General features: G+C 33.3%; 3 protein-coding genes across 9 annotated transcripts; all 3 read right to left on the bottom strand.

The window, feature by feature from the left end:
- Positions 1–227: 227 nt before the first annotated feature.
- Positions 228–2,921, bottom strand: LOC137812837 (senescence/dehydration-associated protein At4g35985, chloroplastic-like). Of its 4 annotated transcripts, none has more exons than XR_011081285.1 (5): positions 2,131–2,847; positions 1,400–1,530; positions 1,147–1,309; positions 959–1,043; positions 228–686 (listed from the first exon to the last, which is right to left on the bottom strand). XR_011081285.1 is itself a non-coding variant. In XM_068615060.1 (5 exons), the coding sequence occupies exons 1-5, from the start codon at positions 2,833–2,835 to the stop codon at positions 521–523; spliced, it is 1,254 nt and encodes a 417-aa protein (XP_068471161.1). In that variant the 5' UTR covers positions 2,836–2,921; the 3' UTR covers positions 228–520. The 4 variants fall into 4 exon arrangements, 2 of the variants coding, with proteins under 2 accessions (XP_068471161.1, XP_068471163.1); XM_068615060.1 differs by having other exon boundaries at positions 1,143–1,309; positions 2,131–2,921; XM_068615062.1 differs by having other exon boundaries at positions 266–717; positions 1,143–1,309.
- A 489-nt stretch (positions 2,922–3,410) lies between these two features.
- On the bottom strand, positions 3,411–7,911 carry LOC137812833 (pentatricopeptide repeat-containing protein At2g15820, chloroplastic). Of its 2 annotated transcripts, XR_011081284.1 has the most exons (3): positions 7,177–7,911; positions 4,186–6,104; positions 3,411–3,648 (listed from the first exon to the last, which is right to left on the bottom strand). XR_011081284.1 is itself a non-coding variant. In XM_068615057.1 (2 exons), exons 1-2 carry the CDS (start codon positions 7,618–7,620, stop codon positions 4,266–4,268), a joined length of 2,283 nt encoding a protein of 760 aa, XP_068471158.1. In that variant the 5' UTR covers positions 7,621–7,726; the 3' UTR covers positions 3,990–4,265. The 2 variants fall into 2 exon arrangements, 1 of the variants encoding a protein (XP_068471158.1); XM_068615057.1 differs by lacking the exon at positions 3,411–3,648 and having other exon boundaries at positions 3,990–6,104; positions 7,177–7,726.
- A 1,180-nt stretch (positions 7,912–9,091) lies between these two features.
- LOC137812832 (uncharacterized) lies at positions 9,092–15,642 on the bottom strand. Of its 3 annotated transcripts, XM_068615056.1 has the most exons (15): positions 14,908–15,503; positions 14,749–14,801; positions 14,204–14,259; positions 13,950–14,124; positions 13,476–13,577; positions 13,181–13,252; positions 12,729–12,845; positions 12,537–12,614; positions 12,211–12,273; positions 12,035–12,131; positions 11,302–11,380; positions 11,014–11,225; positions 10,368–10,513; positions 9,777–9,899; positions 9,092–9,640 (listed from the first exon to the last, which is right to left on the bottom strand). In XM_068615056.1, exons 4-15 carry the CDS (start codon positions 14,103–14,105, stop codon positions 9,479–9,481), a joined length of 1,407 nt encoding a protein of 468 aa, XP_068471157.1. In that variant the 5' UTR covers positions 14,106–14,124; positions 14,204–14,259; positions 14,749–14,801; positions 14,908–15,503; the 3' UTR covers positions 9,092–9,478. The 3 variants fall into 3 exon arrangements, with proteins under 3 accessions (XP_068471157.1, XP_068471155.1, XP_068471156.1); XM_068615054.1 differs by lacking the exon at positions 14,749–14,801 and having other exon boundaries at positions 15,286–15,642; XM_068615055.1 differs by having other exon boundaries at positions 14,749–15,508.
- Positions 15,643–17,716: the final 2,074 nt, after the last annotated feature.

Below are 17,716 nucleotides of genomic sequence, written 5' to 3'. Positions count from 1 at the left end.
TCATGAATATAATTTTTGCAACAGATGTCCTACAATGAAAATATTTTGAAAGATTGAAAATTTAAATTTATAATTTTAAGATCTGTTTGTCAACAACTTAAAGAGAGGGGAAGAGGATGAAAGAAAGTAAATGAAGCTAAATTAGAGAGGATAGAAATCAGAAAAACAAATTTGTAACCTAGGTCAGTCCATATCATTTCTTTTCCTATGCAAAATATCAAAGAATGTAAGAAAGAACTCACATCATAATCATAATCATAAATTAATCACTGTAAAAAGTTAAACTTTTTTAGAAACAGATAATACTGCTATCTACAGTAATTATAACATTTTTTATTTGACTTCTTCTGTTTAGTGGTACTCCTTTTTTGGTGAAATCTTGATACTCCTTCTAAAAGGGGTTACCAATTAAAATGTGAAAACTTGAAGTGATTAAAATAGGTACTAATTGTTCCACCACATGGTGTGTATCCTCATCACACCTTTGAGAAGCAAGAAGAAAGCAACTTAATTCGATTTTTTATTTGAAAGTTGGAATCTTGGCAGCATTTTTTAGTACTCCATTGGTTGCTGAAGAAGCTGGAGTAAAAGCTTTTCGTATCTTAAAGACATTCCAAGCAGTGTTGGCAGCATGTCCAGCAGTTGCAAATACATGTTCTGTAGCCTCCCCTGCACTTTCCCCAAACCTGTTGCCCAAATCCCATCTATCAAATTCAACTTCAAACAAAAAGCATATGCATATTACTTACACATCAATAAGTTTTTATTTAAAAAAAGACTAAAATATCAGTAGTTTTATAAATTGAAGGGAGTAATACACAGTGCAAATTAGTAATTAACAACTAAGAATTCCATTGAAAAAAAATATTCTTCTTGACCCTTGTTTTGGCTACATGGGAATGAGATTCAACTATAAATATCTGCTAAACTGTTCACTGTTCTGTGCAATGTCCTTTACCTGTTAGAAACCGCTCTGGATGCAGCTTTGGAAGTGGCAGAAAGAGTTTGTTTTTCAGCAGCTTCAGCTGCATCTAGAACCTTGTCTGCAGCATTAGGAGTGTCATAAATTAAAGAAGTCATGTTGGTGGTGCTTATTTGAAAGAAAAGTAGTGTTATGAAGTGTTTCACATGGTTTTACTCACTCACTGCATCAAGGGAAGCCAACAGAACCTCCCCAGGAAGCATCTTTAGGAATGCCTTTCCTGGTTGGGATTTAAGAACAGGAGCCATCACGGATCCACTGACTATACCAACACCATTAAGCAGAGATTTGCTTAACTTTTCTGTCATCTTGGACAGCTTTCTCACACTATAATTCAAATACAAAAGACAATTAATGTAACTCATTCACATGTGCACTAAACATAGAGATTTGTGTCCAATGTCATTCCCTGCATACCGTTTGAGGTTTTTATTAATCTTGTTCTTCTTTGAGGCACTGATAGTCTTGTTGTTCATGCTTTCCCTGACCACAACACCATTTTTCTCATCTGCAGAACTATTTAGGATCGTCTCTCCTCCTTTCTGGACCTGGTGATTTTCCACCCGGCAAGTTATAGATATTTAGTGGTACAAATAGCATTTTGATAGTCTTTCCTTTTTTTTTTCTTTAGACAAACCATTCACCTGATGTTTATAATTAATTTCAGTTCCTATAAGAGAAAATTATAAGTTTTAGTCTCAAAAATCACACCTAAATGGTACTTTTTATTCTTTCTGTTCTCAACACTCTTTAATGGTGTTACTGATAAAAACATTCTGATAATATATAACTGCTACAAAAATTTATAACAAGAGGTGTAAAACTTCCAAAGAATGTGTAACATGGAAAACTTTCTGCAGTGGCTTTACACCACCAGGAATTTTTGTAACAATTTAACCTTTCACTGCATTTACAGGGAAAGTTCAAAACTTGATTTTCTGGGCTTAAAACTTACAATGAAGACAAAGTATATGAATAAAGAGAATAGTTTAACATTTTATTCTGTTCAACATTATCAGTGTTTCAGTCACAGTCACACAATTTTCTAGCCTCAAGAAATTACAAGGGTCAAGCATCATAAAATAAAAAGTTAAAAGCAAAGGGAAAGCATCGAATAACACTCTAGTAAGTCAACAAGAGAACAGAACCTTATTGGTGTAAGCATTGCTACAGATGAAGATTCCCTTCACAATCTGACCAGTCCCTCCTGCAATTACCTTGGCCAGAAAATGATTGTAATTATCAACCTTTGGAGCAAACTCCCTCCAATCTAGATTGTTCTTATTGTTCAAATTCAAGCCAGAAAAGCAAGAGTGGTCCTTCAGAAACGAGTCCAGCAAACTCAAACTTCCCAAAGTAGTTTCTGAAAAGGTCACACCATAGCTAAGAGGCTCACCATCTTTCACCACCAAGGAAAACAAGTAATGGAGAGCATCCAGCTTAACTACTGGCTCATCTTTTGTCAAAGGCCACTGAAGATCATGTCCCACTTTTATGACTGTAGCCAGAGACACATTCTCTTCGAAGTTTTTGACGATCATGAAGTGCCCTTGAGCCAGTTCAAGAGCTTCTCCTTCATCCATCAGATGAACTTTACACGCTGGTACTTGTATGAGAACTTCTTGTTTGAGTCCTGAGTATTCTCCAACACTTGCAGTTGCAGGTATGGAGGTTTCCATGGGTGGTGGTATAGCCATGGAGCCACGGAAGCAACACCCCATCACTGCTTTCTCTCTCTTGGAAGCCATGTTAATGGAGAAAAAGGCAATGGGGAAACTCTTTGTTGCGGTGGATTCCTTTTCTCCTTGCTTTATTCTGTTCTTGATGACTTTTTCAGCAATTCCCTCAATCATCAAATTAACTCAGTTTTATCAATTGATAATGTCTTTATTTTAGACAAATATTTGTGACAGTTTATAATCATTAAACTAGTTTAGATATTGACAAGATTTACACAGTTGCTTATGTTGTATTTTAATTATTGTCTTACTTCGATGAGACCTTATTATGTATATTATTGAAATTGAAATAAACATTCAATTTTAACTGAAGTGCAACACAATCACACTCCCCCAAAATTGTATGTAAATTTTGAAATTTTGAAAAGTGGCATCATGTATTGGCCAAAAAGTCCTAATCCCTGGTGTTAAGGTGAAATGACTTTCGGTGGAATATATTCTATAAAAAGAACTAGTAAGTATTTTATAAAAGATTGAGGAGCACTGATATATCGCTAATTTTTTTTTTCTTTCTATGTATCTAACTTTCTTTGTCAGTGAAACTTTTAATATAAATCAACATAAGTAGTAAAATTAAATGCACTTAAATAGTTTTTTTTGAATATTCATCCTTTTTTTTATTTAAGTCTTTATTGGGTAAAAAAATATTACTTCTTAGTGAAATTAGGATATAATAAATGAATCATAAATAAAACATAAAATCATACAAATTCTCATTTCCTTAACTTGCTAATTATCAATCTGATATAGAAACAAAACATTAGACTCCAATATACAAGGCTAAAATCATGTGGACTCTCAGATCACTCCAAGTCTTTTAACCCTTAACTCTCCAGTGTTGTCATCCATCACACCATATTCTTCAGCTTTTAGCTGTAAAAGAACATGCTCATTTATTGTGGGTGTTTGAAAGAACGTCCAATACACCTACATGTATGAGAACAAAATCACGTCAAATTCAAAATGATTGCACAGAATCTATCACTACAACTTAACAGAGACACACATCAAATTAGTTTGTAAAGATATACACGTCGATGGACACAAATAACTGTTGTTTTTATAAGAACCACTTGTTAATAATCACTTTTTGAAAGCACTTTATTTTTAAGCTTAAAACAAATTCAACTAATATTACACATAACAGGAAAAAAAAAACAGAGCGACATCATTAATCATCACTTGTAGTTATTATTAACAATATTGAGAAGAATTATGTACATTCCTAGTACAGCCACAACCATGCTAAATAAAATTAATACGACGAGTGACAATTTTCAATTCCTTTGGCAGATATTTCGGCGAAGTCACTACTCTGTAATTTTCTATGCATCATAATATACTCCTACAATATTACAAAGGATGAATACCAAAATATTCCCGAAAGCCTTCATTTTGCAACCATAGCAATCCTGACTTTTCAGTAAAAAAATAAATAAATTGGTTGAAGTACAGAGATCATACGAGTTCGAGTTAACAGTCTGACCAGGAAAGCTCCTCAAACTTTCGCCAAACCACGACCATTAATGTTGTATCATCTTTTTTTATTCACCTGAATCACTATTCATGTTAATGTCTTCAGCTTCCATTGCATCCTCTTTCTCTGTTTCATCAAGTGCTTCAGGAAAATCTCTATCTTCTATCATATATGGCTCAACCAATTTCCAGAACCAAGTTGAATTGCTTCCTAAAATACCAATCCAAAATACCCTTCCTTTCCTCTTGACTTTACAATCCATGGACATGGCTTTAAACTTTTTGACAATGTTCTCTACACCTTCCCGGCTTCCCTTTATTTTCAGCAAAATATCCCCTGATGAATTTCGATGACCACCAAACATATACCAGTATGCAAGAACACATGGTGACAACCACCTATGGACTAGTTTTGGAATCGTAGGTTCACCTTTTGCCCAAAACTGATCTGCATAAAAGCCAAAATGAGAGCTTGCAATGGTACAAAACTTATCTGGTGCATTCTCACTGTCATCACTTGACTTACAAGTAGGATGCAGCCACTCATAAAACTGACGATATATATGACTCTTGAGGGCATAATGACTGTTTGAATTGCCATCAAAATCAAAGCGAATAATGTGATTCCTCCTTTGATCATCAGAATCAATCTGCAAACCACCTAAAAGCAACCCAATCAAGATTTCTCTCTGCTCTTTGCTCAACTTCAGGTTTATTGGTCTTTTAACAACTTTCCTTTTCAAGCTAAGAATATAATCAAGCTTTTCCATTAATGGGGATTCAATTTCATACTTTTTTAGACACATAAAGTCGTAGATCTTCTCAGCCTTTAAGTGATTTCCTGATGACAGGTATCCACTTAGGATGGTGTTACATGAACGGGCATTAACACCAATAATCGTATCACTGTTCATTCGGTTAAATATATCCTCAGCCTTGTCAATATTACCTGTTTTCACCAAATAATCCAGATATATACTGTATATAGTACAATTAGAACGACATTTCTCCAGACACTGGGAGAATGCCTCTTCTAATTTATCATATAACTCCAAATTGTAGTACATGTTTAGTAAATACACGTATGATGCTGTAAGGGGCTTCAGACCACCCTTGACAAAATCTGCCATTATTGATTCTGCCAATTCTGATTCTTGTGCTTTGCATAATATCTCCATTATTTTATTATATGCTGCAACATCTGCTTTACCCAGTTTTGACTGCATTTCCCTAAATATTTCCAATGACTTCATAGGCATGCCAACCTTTGAGTATACTTCCATTTTATACACAAAAGCCAAAGCTGGGGGATCACTTTCAAACATGAGAAGTTTGACCCAAGTTTTCTCTGCTTCCTCCACCTCCCCTTCCCTTGCACAGATCCTCAAGATTGATAGTAGCACCTCTCTATCCTCCTCATATCCAGCACATAGCATTGCTTCCGTCAATTCTGCTATCCTTTCTTTATCTATGGAATCCTGATAGCTATGCAGCCAAATTAGGCCCGCGTAAATATCTTTCTGCACATCAAGTCTAGTTGTAACCAAATGATGATATATATACTCAGCTTGCTTAAGGTAATGCTTGGACAAGTTCCCTTGATTGCTTACGAGAGCTTTGAAGAGGGAATTATGTAAGCTAAGACGGGGTTGGTAACCACCCAACTGAATCATACGATTATAAATGCCACATGCTTCATCTAAACAGCCTTGAACAGGAGCACTGAGATATGCAACGACCAATATATGGAATGTTGACTCACTAGGAACACGGCCTTGATTGATAATATCATCAAATACTTCACGACACTTTGAAAACTTCCGCTCTTTACCCATATAATCTGCTAGCTTGGTAGCAAGAGCAAAATCAAATCGATACCAATTTCGTTGCATCATCCACTTGTATACCTTTATGAGGGAAAGAAAGTAATCAAACTTGTGAACAAACATAACAGCTTATGATGAGAATTTGTAAATTGTTCTGGGCAAGTAATAAAGCAAATAATATTTATAGCCAAATACCAATTCCAAGAAGTAAAAGAAACAAAGAATAAACAACCAATTCACATGAAGGAAAGACAGATTTAATTTGATAAAACAATATTCCAAGGTTCAAATTTGCAAAGTCAACTCGAACACAATGGCTTCTCATGCTTATGCCTCTGCGAATCAAGCATCAGAAATCTAGGCACACCACCATCTACTGATAATCAACCAATATCCACAAAAGCATTCTCCAAGTATATGATAAATTATGGCCAACACCCAGTTCAAAGCACTTAATGGAATTACATCTAGGCGTCAATTTCATAAATTGCTAAAACAACATTTTCAACACCGAATAATTTACCCTATTCTCTCAATACTGCCTTCCCTTTCTCCATCCTCACTAAAACCATTTGATGCAAACGTAAAATAGCAAATCGGTATTTATATGCTCATTGATATAATATAACAACAACGTGAACTCCTATTGGATGTCAATGTACAAATGTTTCACACTCACAGTACATATAAATTACACTCACCCTTAAGTATCATCTTGTTTAAAGTCTATGGTTATCATCAATCCCTACAACTTAATTTACAATTCCATCTCAAAACCGACCACTAATACTACCTTAAAATTCTCACAGGTGAAGCGACATTAGTTTGTACACAAAAACTTTCAGAAACCTGAGTAATAACACAAGTTATTTATTTATATTTTGAACCCGAAGTATCTCCTGTCAGAAGCCAACGACTAATTCCTCTCTAAATACTGGAATTCATTCATTTAGGCGCTTTACCAAGAGTGGAGAAAAACAGGTCAGATGGAAAAAAGTTGCTAGAGTGGAAATAGATAAGAGAAATAAATGAAAATAAAAGGTGATTAGTTGAAGACAGATATTTTTCCAAACATCCATGGTCATGAGATTACAAATCAACTCAGAAGTCATGGTCATGAGAGAAGAAGAAGAAGAAGAAGAAGAAGACTTACCTTGAAGGCGGTTTCGTTCTCGCGAATGCGCAAGCAGTGGACGATGAGGTAGGTGGCGTCTTCCTGCGTCATCCACTTCTTCTGAGCGTTTAGTATTTTCACCAGCATCCCCGCCTTGTGCGCGGGCAGCTCCTTGCACAGCCACGCCACTCTCGCCCTGCGCCACTCCTCCGGCATGGCGCTCAGCTCCCCCACCTCCACCTCCGGGCCCCGCAGCCGCCTCGACTCCGACTCCGCCGACCGCAGAGCTTCTTGCTCCGGCGCCGTCACGGCGAGTCGCCGGAACTGACGCGGCCGTGGTGAGAATAGGAAGGGGCGGGGCAGGTGATGCGAAAGAAAGAGCGTGAGAGAGCGGAAGGAAGAGCGCATGGAGGAAGTTGAGGAGTGAAGGATAGGATTAGGAGTGGAAAAGATGGGTAGAGTTAGGGTTTGAGTGAAGGCCATGTTTGGTTACACTGCTTTGTTGCTACAATCTGCCTCACCTTCTTCATCATGTAGTTCATGCTTTTTTCTCTTCACAAAATATCACTTTTCTTATTCTATCTTTCAAATATTAAAAACTAATAAAATTTTATCTAACTATATGTTTAGGAAAATTTAATGGTACCTCTCATGTTTACCTTATTGAAAAAATGTGCAATAACATTACAGATTACTCCCAGTGTTGAATCCAAAACTTTTTTCGTAGCATGTTCATTCTCTGTCTCACAAGAATAAAGAGTTTAATTTCAAATTGGATGAAATCTCTGAAGGAGTGTAATATATATAAAAAAAATTGATCTCATTTTCTCTAAAACCTAATTATATCTATTCAATTAATTAATTATATCATATAATAATTAGTATATAATTTTATTAATAATTTTAAGTCACATATATTATATCCTATAATAATTTATATATAATTTTTTTAATACTGTCTCTTAAGAATTTTTCTAAAAATTTCACCCCTGCAATTTTTTTCTTTCTTCTTTTCTTTTGCATGTTACTGATTCAAAAAAAAAAATCTTGTTTCCATATCAGTGGAGTAAAATACAACAAATTGAAGTTAGAAGATTCAAATTACAAAATCATATAATTAAATATAATATTTTACTAGTAATTTTCTGTACAGATAATTACTATTGATTTTTTTAAAATTGAAGAGATGCATTGTCTGTTTTTTAGGAAAATTAGACAGTTTCTAGCTTCTTCTTTTTCTTACATTTCAACTTTGCAAAATGTTTTTGATATTCTTTTAATTCAGTTTATTTTTTATTCTTTCAAATTTAAAAAAAATACTTTTTTTAGTTTTAAATATTAGAAAATATTATTGTTAGGCGTTACAATCATTACTAGATAATAATGTATGCAGTAATGACATAGAATTAAAATAATAATATGAAGAATTACTTTTTAAATTTTGTAACTACTTCATCTGTTTAGTAGTCTCTTAAGTTTTAGTCCAATTCATTTAAAAGTTATTTCATAGTTTTAAAATTTTAATCGTATGATTTGAAACTAATTGTTTTTTGTTTTCAAAGTTGGCATGAAAGATTTGTTGACATAAATAGTGCTGTGTTTAGTTTTAAAATATAATTTATAATTAATTGTTGATATTTTTTTTTTTACTATTTTGGAGGTTTAAAATTATAAATCTTATCTTAAAATATTATTCAATAATTTAAGTTTTGAAATATTTCTAAAATTGTCCAAAAATATATTATTAGTCACCTTATAAACTTTTAACAATGGGATCTCAATGAACTAAATTAAATTATTTATATATTAGAAGACTAAAAAATCATGTTAAAAATGTATTTATTTAAAGACTAAATTCAAATTTATATATGTAAAAAGAGATTTAAATCTTTTAATTTAATTTTCTCCTACTCTTGTCTTGTTGAGTTATTTACTAATTTTGAAACACTTCATGTGATCATTCCACAGTAAAAATAATATTTAAATTAATGAATCAATAAAAAGAATTACACACTTACATAGGAATTAAAAGTAAGCTGTTTTTCTCATCCATTGTCTGGATGTGGATGTGAATACCTATATAAATTGGGCAATTCTTGATCACTGTATTACATAAATCAATCACTGAACAGTTACAATTACAAAATCAACCCTAAGGGGAAAGGCCTGGGCTATAAAAAAATCATATGGATTGAATGGGCAATGAAAAAATGGAACTGGAATTCCTACCATACTAAAACAATCAATCATGAATGCACCAAACAATAATTAAGACCAATGTGATCTACCAACACCTATGCTTCCCGAGTGAGGCAAGGAGAGAGAGAAGAGAAGCTTGTTCCTAGTTATCAAATTTCTTGGGTTGATGCCATTGTGCCAAACTTCTCGACAATGAACTGAGGAATGATCCTCTAGTAGGCATCCCTTTCTTTCCGTATAAATGTTTTCCTCCCAAATCTGTAAATACTGGACCCATATCCTTGCTTCTTTGAGTTCTTTCAATCTGCAGAACATACCAAAAAGATAATATATTCTGATTAAGAAAACAGTGTCATCTTGTCTTACATGTAAAATCAAGAGACCCCTGCACCTAGTCTTAAAAGGAAATCAGAGATCACATAAAACATCAACCAACTTACCTTGCTAATTTTCCCATCTTTCAAATAGTACCGAATACCAGACCAATTGATAGATTGAGAAAGATGAGAGCGGAAGGCAGATACGGGATATAGAAAGTTATCCACCAGCATTGCGATGAACACCTGTTCAAAAGAAGTTACTTTCTAGCTTTACCAGATCGTAGCAGGCTTGTTTGATATTTCACACCCTTTGTGTATCATAATACTACATTCATAATCATCCCCAAATATAAATTTTTTCAATATATACTCACGAGTCAATGCATTACTTCCTCTATTTTATACTATAGTTCAACGTGTTTATGCCAGTGGCTGACCCACTTCAATTCTTTGTGCTTGCAGTATTTGATTCGACTCAAAATTATGTTTGTTGTTCTATCAAATTTTAGAATATGAGGAGTCATAAAATACTACATTGTTCTCCTCCCCTTGAATTATCATCATTAACTATAAAAGTGGAATACAAGGCTTATAGACAAAGATTTACACAGAAAAACTCAACTTTACAGCAAAAATGTACAAGACATCTATGATAAACAATACCTGTCAAATCTGTCCACATAAAAAACAGGCAAAACGAAAAATACTTACAAGACACCAATTATAGGATGCGAGGGAGAGTTGTGGTGCCTCTGGGGACAACATGTTGCACAGCTGGACTTCTATCCGTGTCAAGTTCCACATTGAAAGAAGTTCAACAAGAGTGCATATGGCTAAGATGGTCACCAATAACAAACCTGGGAAGAAGGTACTTATAAAAATGCAAGAACTGAAAATGTAAAGTTTCATGGGAAAGTTCATCTCACAATAATGCAGTGCACCCATTTTTGTTTTCCTATAAACTTAATCTATTCATGGCAAATACAGAAATGTCACCAGTGGAAATGCAACATATAACAATGGGTATAGAATGTTATGGCTGGATTGAATTTCATATGTCATTCTGTTGCGTTATTAAAAAAGATAATCCAAACCATATTTAACAGTTTATATAATATACCACAGAAGGTAATGACCCATAACATAAATAAAAGTCCAATAACGTTCTTATATAATAACAAGTATTTACAAAGTCCATATAACACAGAAAAATCCCACACAAATGGTCATGAATAGAGTTTCAAAAACTGCAGATAAGTTGAACAATAATCCTGATTCAGCATCAGAATTCTGCCAATTTTTATCCATGAATCCACACACTAACAACATACCTAGAAAGGAAAAGTAGTGTGCTCACCACCAGAATTGTAGGTAATTTCTTCAGGAAAGAACTCTTTATTGTAAAATCTTAAGGCTGCGGCAACATGAATCATCGCCATAACATATGGTGCTACAAATCCCCATGATAAATAACAGTGAGTAGTAAACAATGCACGATTCATTATCCAGTTAACATTTGTTGTATAGGACTCCAAAACGAATGTTTGCTTCCTCAAGTAATTCCAATATCTACACACGTTAAAAAGAAAGTAAATCATCAAAATATGCAAAGAAACTTTATTTAAGATGAGAAATAATCACAAACCTTCCAAAATTAAGATCACTTGCTAGGGGATGAGGAAAGACGGCAACAGGAGGAGAAGTAATGAGCCTTTTGTGAGCACCTGTACGATACATTGTAATAATGGTTAGAATATTAAGATTCTTCTTCTTTTAGAAGACTCCTTGTTCAGTAGACTTATTATGTAGGGTAGCAACAAAATTCACAAAGGTACTATTTTGGCCTATATTATTAGTATAAATATGAGTATTAGTGGTTAGAAACATTAACACCTATAAATGAAATACACACAAACATGTTCTCTTTTCTCATTATTTTCCAACTTACCTATATAAATTCAATAACAATGAACTAACTCAATAAATAGGAATGAAATGATAGGGAAAAAACATTAAGTGTATACTAAAAAAGCTCATCAGTCTATCCTAATTGAATGAGTAGGAGCCTATTGCATTGCCTGAAAAAATGATGTCATATATGTATGTGTGTGGAGCAGTCTCTAGCACAATAATGAGTTTAATGAAAAGAACATTACCCAAAAGAAAACTACTATCACTCAATCTCATTTTTCTGCAAGTTGTGCATAAACAAGTACAAGAAAATGCTCAAAGGATTGTCAAATCTCACTACAAGGAATTAGCTTCTTCATGGATCAATCTTCAAGTAATCATTATTTTCAATGACTGATACAGAAAAAGTAGATGTATACAATCACAAAGTGTACATAAACAAAAAGATAAGAGAACCAAAGATTAACCGGATATGGCTGCAAGAGTCATATCATCAGAATATCCACCATCTTTAAGTCCTGAGACTACACCATAGCGATCTTGCCTAAAGTCATCAGCATGCATCTGGAAAAAAAAACTAAATAATACATACGTTTCTTCAAAGCATGAACTGAGTAAAAAAAGAATGGTAAAAGCTACTTGCCATCATGCACCCTCCCCACAAAAAGAATGTTTTCCCACCAGTGGCAAAGCCCATTGAACAAGGCTGTGAAATAAAATAAAAGAACATTAGGAGCAAAAGAGTGGAATTATTATAACTAAATCTTGTCAAATATTAGGATTTATGAAAAATCCAAATTAAAAGTTATCAAATAAATCCTGAAACTTGAGTAAAATTCAATCCGCTAAGTTTCATCTGTAGGTCTTGTGCATTTTATAACAAATGGAAAATAACAGAAAACACAATCTTATACACCACGGACACGTGCTGCAGAGATTGGAGATATAAATCCAGAGGAAGTTGTGTACCATATGGTATTCATAGATGCAGTAACTCCCCAGGCTTCCAGATGGCAGATCAAGAGGGTATCCCGTTTGAATAAATATCTGCAAAGCATCAAAGCAGTTAAGATCATAATAAATTAATTCAGGGAAGTGAAAACATAATAATTATAATTAATCCCTTAGAAAATAACAACAATATACAAATTTAAGTAAGACCTCAGGGTTCTTCTCCATCTCACGAGTAAGTGCTCCAATTGATCCAGGATGTAATCTAACATCATCATCCAAAAACAATACATACTTGCTATCTTTATGCATTGTCTCCACGCCAACCTGCCCAGGTGTTAATACCACACAATACTTGTGTAATTGGTAAAATACATCTAGCAAGGACAATCTAGAAAGTCAACAAGGATGCAAATGAACCAAATTTCAATGTGGGATCTCTATAAGTTAACACGGGTCTTTCACATATGTATTTGCCTAGTTAGTGTTATATACAGATAAAATGCTTTCTAACATCTAAGCTCATCATTTTCAACATAGATTTAGATTGACTTCCAAAAAATACAAGGAATATAAGATTAAGTTCTGAATATAGCATGGCCCCAAGGCAACACTTTGTATTTGAAAAAACTATCAAAATATATGTCAACAAAACTCCTTACCAATTGATTGTGAATTTTTTGACTACAAGTTGTTGACAAACCAGCTACAACAACCTTAGCTTCAACATGATCCTGCATACATCAAATAGGCATCAAATTTAGCGTTAATGAGACACAGACTACAGTTACGGATACAGCCCAAAACAGAAAACAACTAGCTCCAACAGGGCAAAGAAACTAATTGCAAGGACTAAGGAGTGTACGAACACAAAATTCAAACACAAATAATGACAGACATGAAAGTGGAAATGAAAAGAAAAACATGAGAGAGAAAAACTTGTGAGCTTATTTATACCTCAAATTCTGCTATTAGTCGTGATACAGCATGGTAAGCAGGATCCTCTGTACTTTCTACCACAAAAAGAAATTCTATAGGGCCACCATAAAGACATGTTATCTGTGTTTAAAAAGAACAGAATCATATATTAAAAAGAAGTGGACAACAGTTGTTCACAAACAAACTTCAAGCATTACTGAAAAGATATTCAAAATTACAACCAATTATTATATACTATGCAACAAAAATGAATAAGTAATAGTATGCCGACAATGACAATAGACCATACCATTTAAATTACAAATTTAGGAAAATGCAAGAGAAAGTGTGTGAAATACATAAATCATACAAGATCGAATTATATTTCAACTTTCCTAGTTATAGGGTATTAATTACTATTACTTGTGAAAGAACCAAAAAGGCACTGCACAGAAACCAAAAACTAGGAAACCTCAAATAAATTATAGGGGCATGTGTCATGTAAGTTATCACCTGACTCCTCCAGTTATGGAGATTATGTTCTCCAAACCCTTTTAGCGGCATAATCACGGTTACTCTTGGAAGATTGAGCTGATAGGAGTGCTCAAGTTCGTTAATGTCATGAGAAAGGAAAGCAAAGCTATTGCCATTCTTCATACAATCCTTCATTTGTTTGATCTCTCTGTTCCTGTGAAGGGGGGAAAGCTGTAAATTTCTCATTGAAATGCCAGTAAAGTGTTTCCTACTTGCTTTATATCAATGACTACCTCACATAAGCAGCACAGGCCCACCCAAGAGCAAGTGTTAAGCAAATTAGACACCCCTGCAAGCAAACATAAAATTAAAAAGGAGGAGAAAACAAAGTGACTTTTCTTTTTAAGGAAACATAAAATAATTATCATGCAATATTGAAATGCAAGAGTTATATTGCCATACTTAAGACTGTCACAAATACACATAGCCCGTATTCCGACACTTAAGGTTCCACTACCTCCTTTATTATTTCCATTTCATTCAACAAACATGCAATTTCACAACCTGAGCTTGAAATGCAGTTCAAGGGAAAATCCCATTCAACAATGTATAACTTTCTATCTCAATTCTCTATAATCTTTCTTCTGTTTCTAAATGTTAATTTAAAGTCTATACTAGAGATCCCAACTAAAGGGATTCTGGATGTTAAATCTATAAAAATGACACAAGTTGATACCTCAACTGTCAAAATTTCGGGGCGAGAATAAAATCTGTGAAAAAGATTCCACGGATAAAATACAAATACCGGAAGTATAGCTGAATTCCATCTAAATCCTACCAGGCTAAACTAGGTTACTTTCTCAAGCCAAAACCAAATCTTCAATCTTCTTCCTGAGGCGGCAATTGGTTTCAACAACAATCCAGAGCAGAAAGAAACTTCAATTTAATTCAAGAACTAGCCAATTCCCCCAATTCGTTAAATCAAAAGCATCATTACCCGCACAAGAGCTTTATCTCAAGTTTCGCCAACTACCATTGGGAAGCACATCATCCAGACATACCCACTTTCCCCTCCCCAAATTGTAACCACAAACAGATAAAACATAAAAAAAGTATAATTCTCTCCTGTAGCCAAAAACAATCATAACCAAGCTGAAAAACCCTGGCATAGAGATACTGAATAAAGAGCAACAAGTTCATATTGGTGCCACACAAAAACCTGCAAGCCAAGAAATGCTAGGAAGAAACAATATCTAACCAAAAACAAGAGACTAATGCTGAATTAGTTGAACAATAATTGGGACGAAATTGGTTACCCCCAAAATCAAGAGTTTTAGACAGAGATGGATCAAAAAGTAAAAGAAGTGAAAAAAACCTGGATCTGAAAGAAAACTGCGATGGGACTACAAAAGACCCTACTCAGAGAAAACAGTAACAAATCCAAGGAAGACATTGTTGCGCTCTCTTCTCTTTCTCTCTCTCTGAACACTTTTTGTTCTGTCTGTGTCTGAACGGAAACGTTCACAGTGTCTGTCTCTACCTCAAACGGACATGAACGCACAGAGAAACAGAAGCTGAGAACAGAGTTATGGTAACTCTCTCATAGAAAGCTCCAATTCAATTTAAACACTTATTGCGTAATTAAGGATTTTTTAAATTCAAAATTTCATCATCATCTTTATTCAATACAACCTGGTATTTTTAGCACCATTGTTGCTATATTTTCTTCTTTATCTTTTGTTGGAATATATTTAATATCTTATAAATATCACATTTATTGATTTAATCATTATTTATAAAAGAAACAAGAAAAAAATTATATATGTATAAAAATATATTTTTTTAGGATTTAATAAGGAATGGTAGAATGTATAATTAAAAAAAAAACATTACAATTTAATTTAGTTTAAAAAATCGTATTCTACTTTTCTTAAAAATATTCCCTTTTCATCTAATTATGTTGCTTTGTATACCGCTTTTCAACCTTTTTTCAATTCTTTGAATATTTTCGCTTTCTCGATTTCACCCTAAAAAACAAAACTTTTAAATAGGAAGGATTGAATTTTAAAAAAAATGCACTATGTTTTTAGAAATAGAAAAATGATATCTAACTAGTAATTTTTTTAAATAAAAAGTGTTAAATTATAAAAATAAATAACTTTTTAAAACAAAATACCAAATAGAAAACTTGAAATGCTACGGGTCAGTTCAATTTGAGTTTGGATTTGAAAAAAAAAAAACACCAATTGAAATTAGTTTGTGTTTATTTGATTTTGATTTTTAAAAGAAACCACAAACTCTAAATTAAAAACAAGTAAATTAGGTCCAACCTTCAAGTTGGAAATCTATATATACTTTTAAAATTTTAATTTAAAGTCATGTTTTTTTCAGAAAAAAAAAATGATATAATTTTACCATGAAAACACTATGTTAATTTAAGGTATTATCACAATGTATTTTGAGGAGAAAAAACCTCACATCCTAAAAATATATAAGCATCAAATGAAGTTTTTAGAATGAATCCAAGTAGTAAATAGCATAAAAATAAATTTAAATTTAAACTCATAGTTATCTCCACCAAACCCATCTGACAGAGCATTTAATAAGAATATTCTTTGATTAAAAAAACACTACTTTGTTTTATATATGTTTGTGCTGATCTGTATAAAGAAAATGATTTTTTTTTTAATTTGAATTTTTGTTGCTTTGGAGTGTTAAACTGTGAGGGGAAAGAGGAACACACCGTTGGATTGGTGGTTACTGAAAGGTTCAGAGAAGAATGGCAGCTTGCAAAGATTGATGTGCTTTCATTTATAAGCCAAAAAAGAAAGAGAGAATGAAGGAAGGTGCCTTTCTTAGGATCCGAATCTTTTTTCATCTGTCGCTTTTAGTACACACAACACAACCTTTTTTTTCTTTGTCACTTAATCACTTCACAGTACATGCCTTCTCCTATCACTTTTTGGTCATTATTACACTTACATGAAAAGATCAATATTTTATAAGGTATATTTCTGGTAAGCATTAACATGTACTGTGTTCAGATGTTGATGTTCCTCAAGTTTTAAAAAATGGTAGCAGTTTCCTCTTGGTTCCTTCAATAAGACAATTTGATAATGTGGTGAATGAAGTTTAATATCAAATAGAGAAGTAAACAATAGTGTCCCATGTGAGAAATCCGTGAAACATGCATGCTCTTCTATTCAAGATTGAACAGAGAAGCAAGTAGAAGGTTGCAGGGTAATAATTAAAAGAAAACAACATTGAATGGAATTGTGACTTGTGTATATAATGTTATATGTAAGAATTTTGTAAAAAAGTGAAGTAAGAAGTGAAGAAGAATAATGAAGAAGAAAGAGATGGGATTTGGTATGCATGTGTAAGTGTCCCCACCTTATTCACATGGCATTGCCAGCTATTGCTTTCGATGTTCTGATGGAATCCCACTCATCAACTGGCCCATTGCAATTTTGTTCACAACATTATCTATGGTATGATTTGCAAAGCACAATTACTTCTTTGCTATCCTTAATTATTTATATTCAGAAAATAAACATTAATCTCTTCAAGTGATCTATTTGAAGAACTACTTCCAATGAAAAATTAGCAAATAGTGAAACAGGATTAATCTTATCCGAAAATAGTGATTGGAATGTGAAAAAGAAAAGAGAAAAATGAGTATTTGATAATTTATCATTATGTTCATTTGTGGTTCAGTCCTTCAAAAGAAGATGAGTAAAGCAAACTTTGAATTCTAATGGATGAAGGGAGTTCACATTAAATATACAAGTTGGAAAAATAATTGG

This window comes from Phaseolus vulgaris, chromosome 2, assembly GCF_000499845.2.
Source record: "Phaseolus vulgaris cultivar G19833 chromosome 2, P. vulgaris v2.0, whole genome shotgun sequence".
In the NCBI taxonomy this organism is placed as follows: Eukaryota; Viridiplantae; Streptophyta; class Magnoliopsida; order Fabales; family Fabaceae; genus Phaseolus; species Phaseolus vulgaris.
Note: the sequence above shows the minus strand (reverse complement) of the source record. Positions and strands in the feature narration are given on the sequence as shown.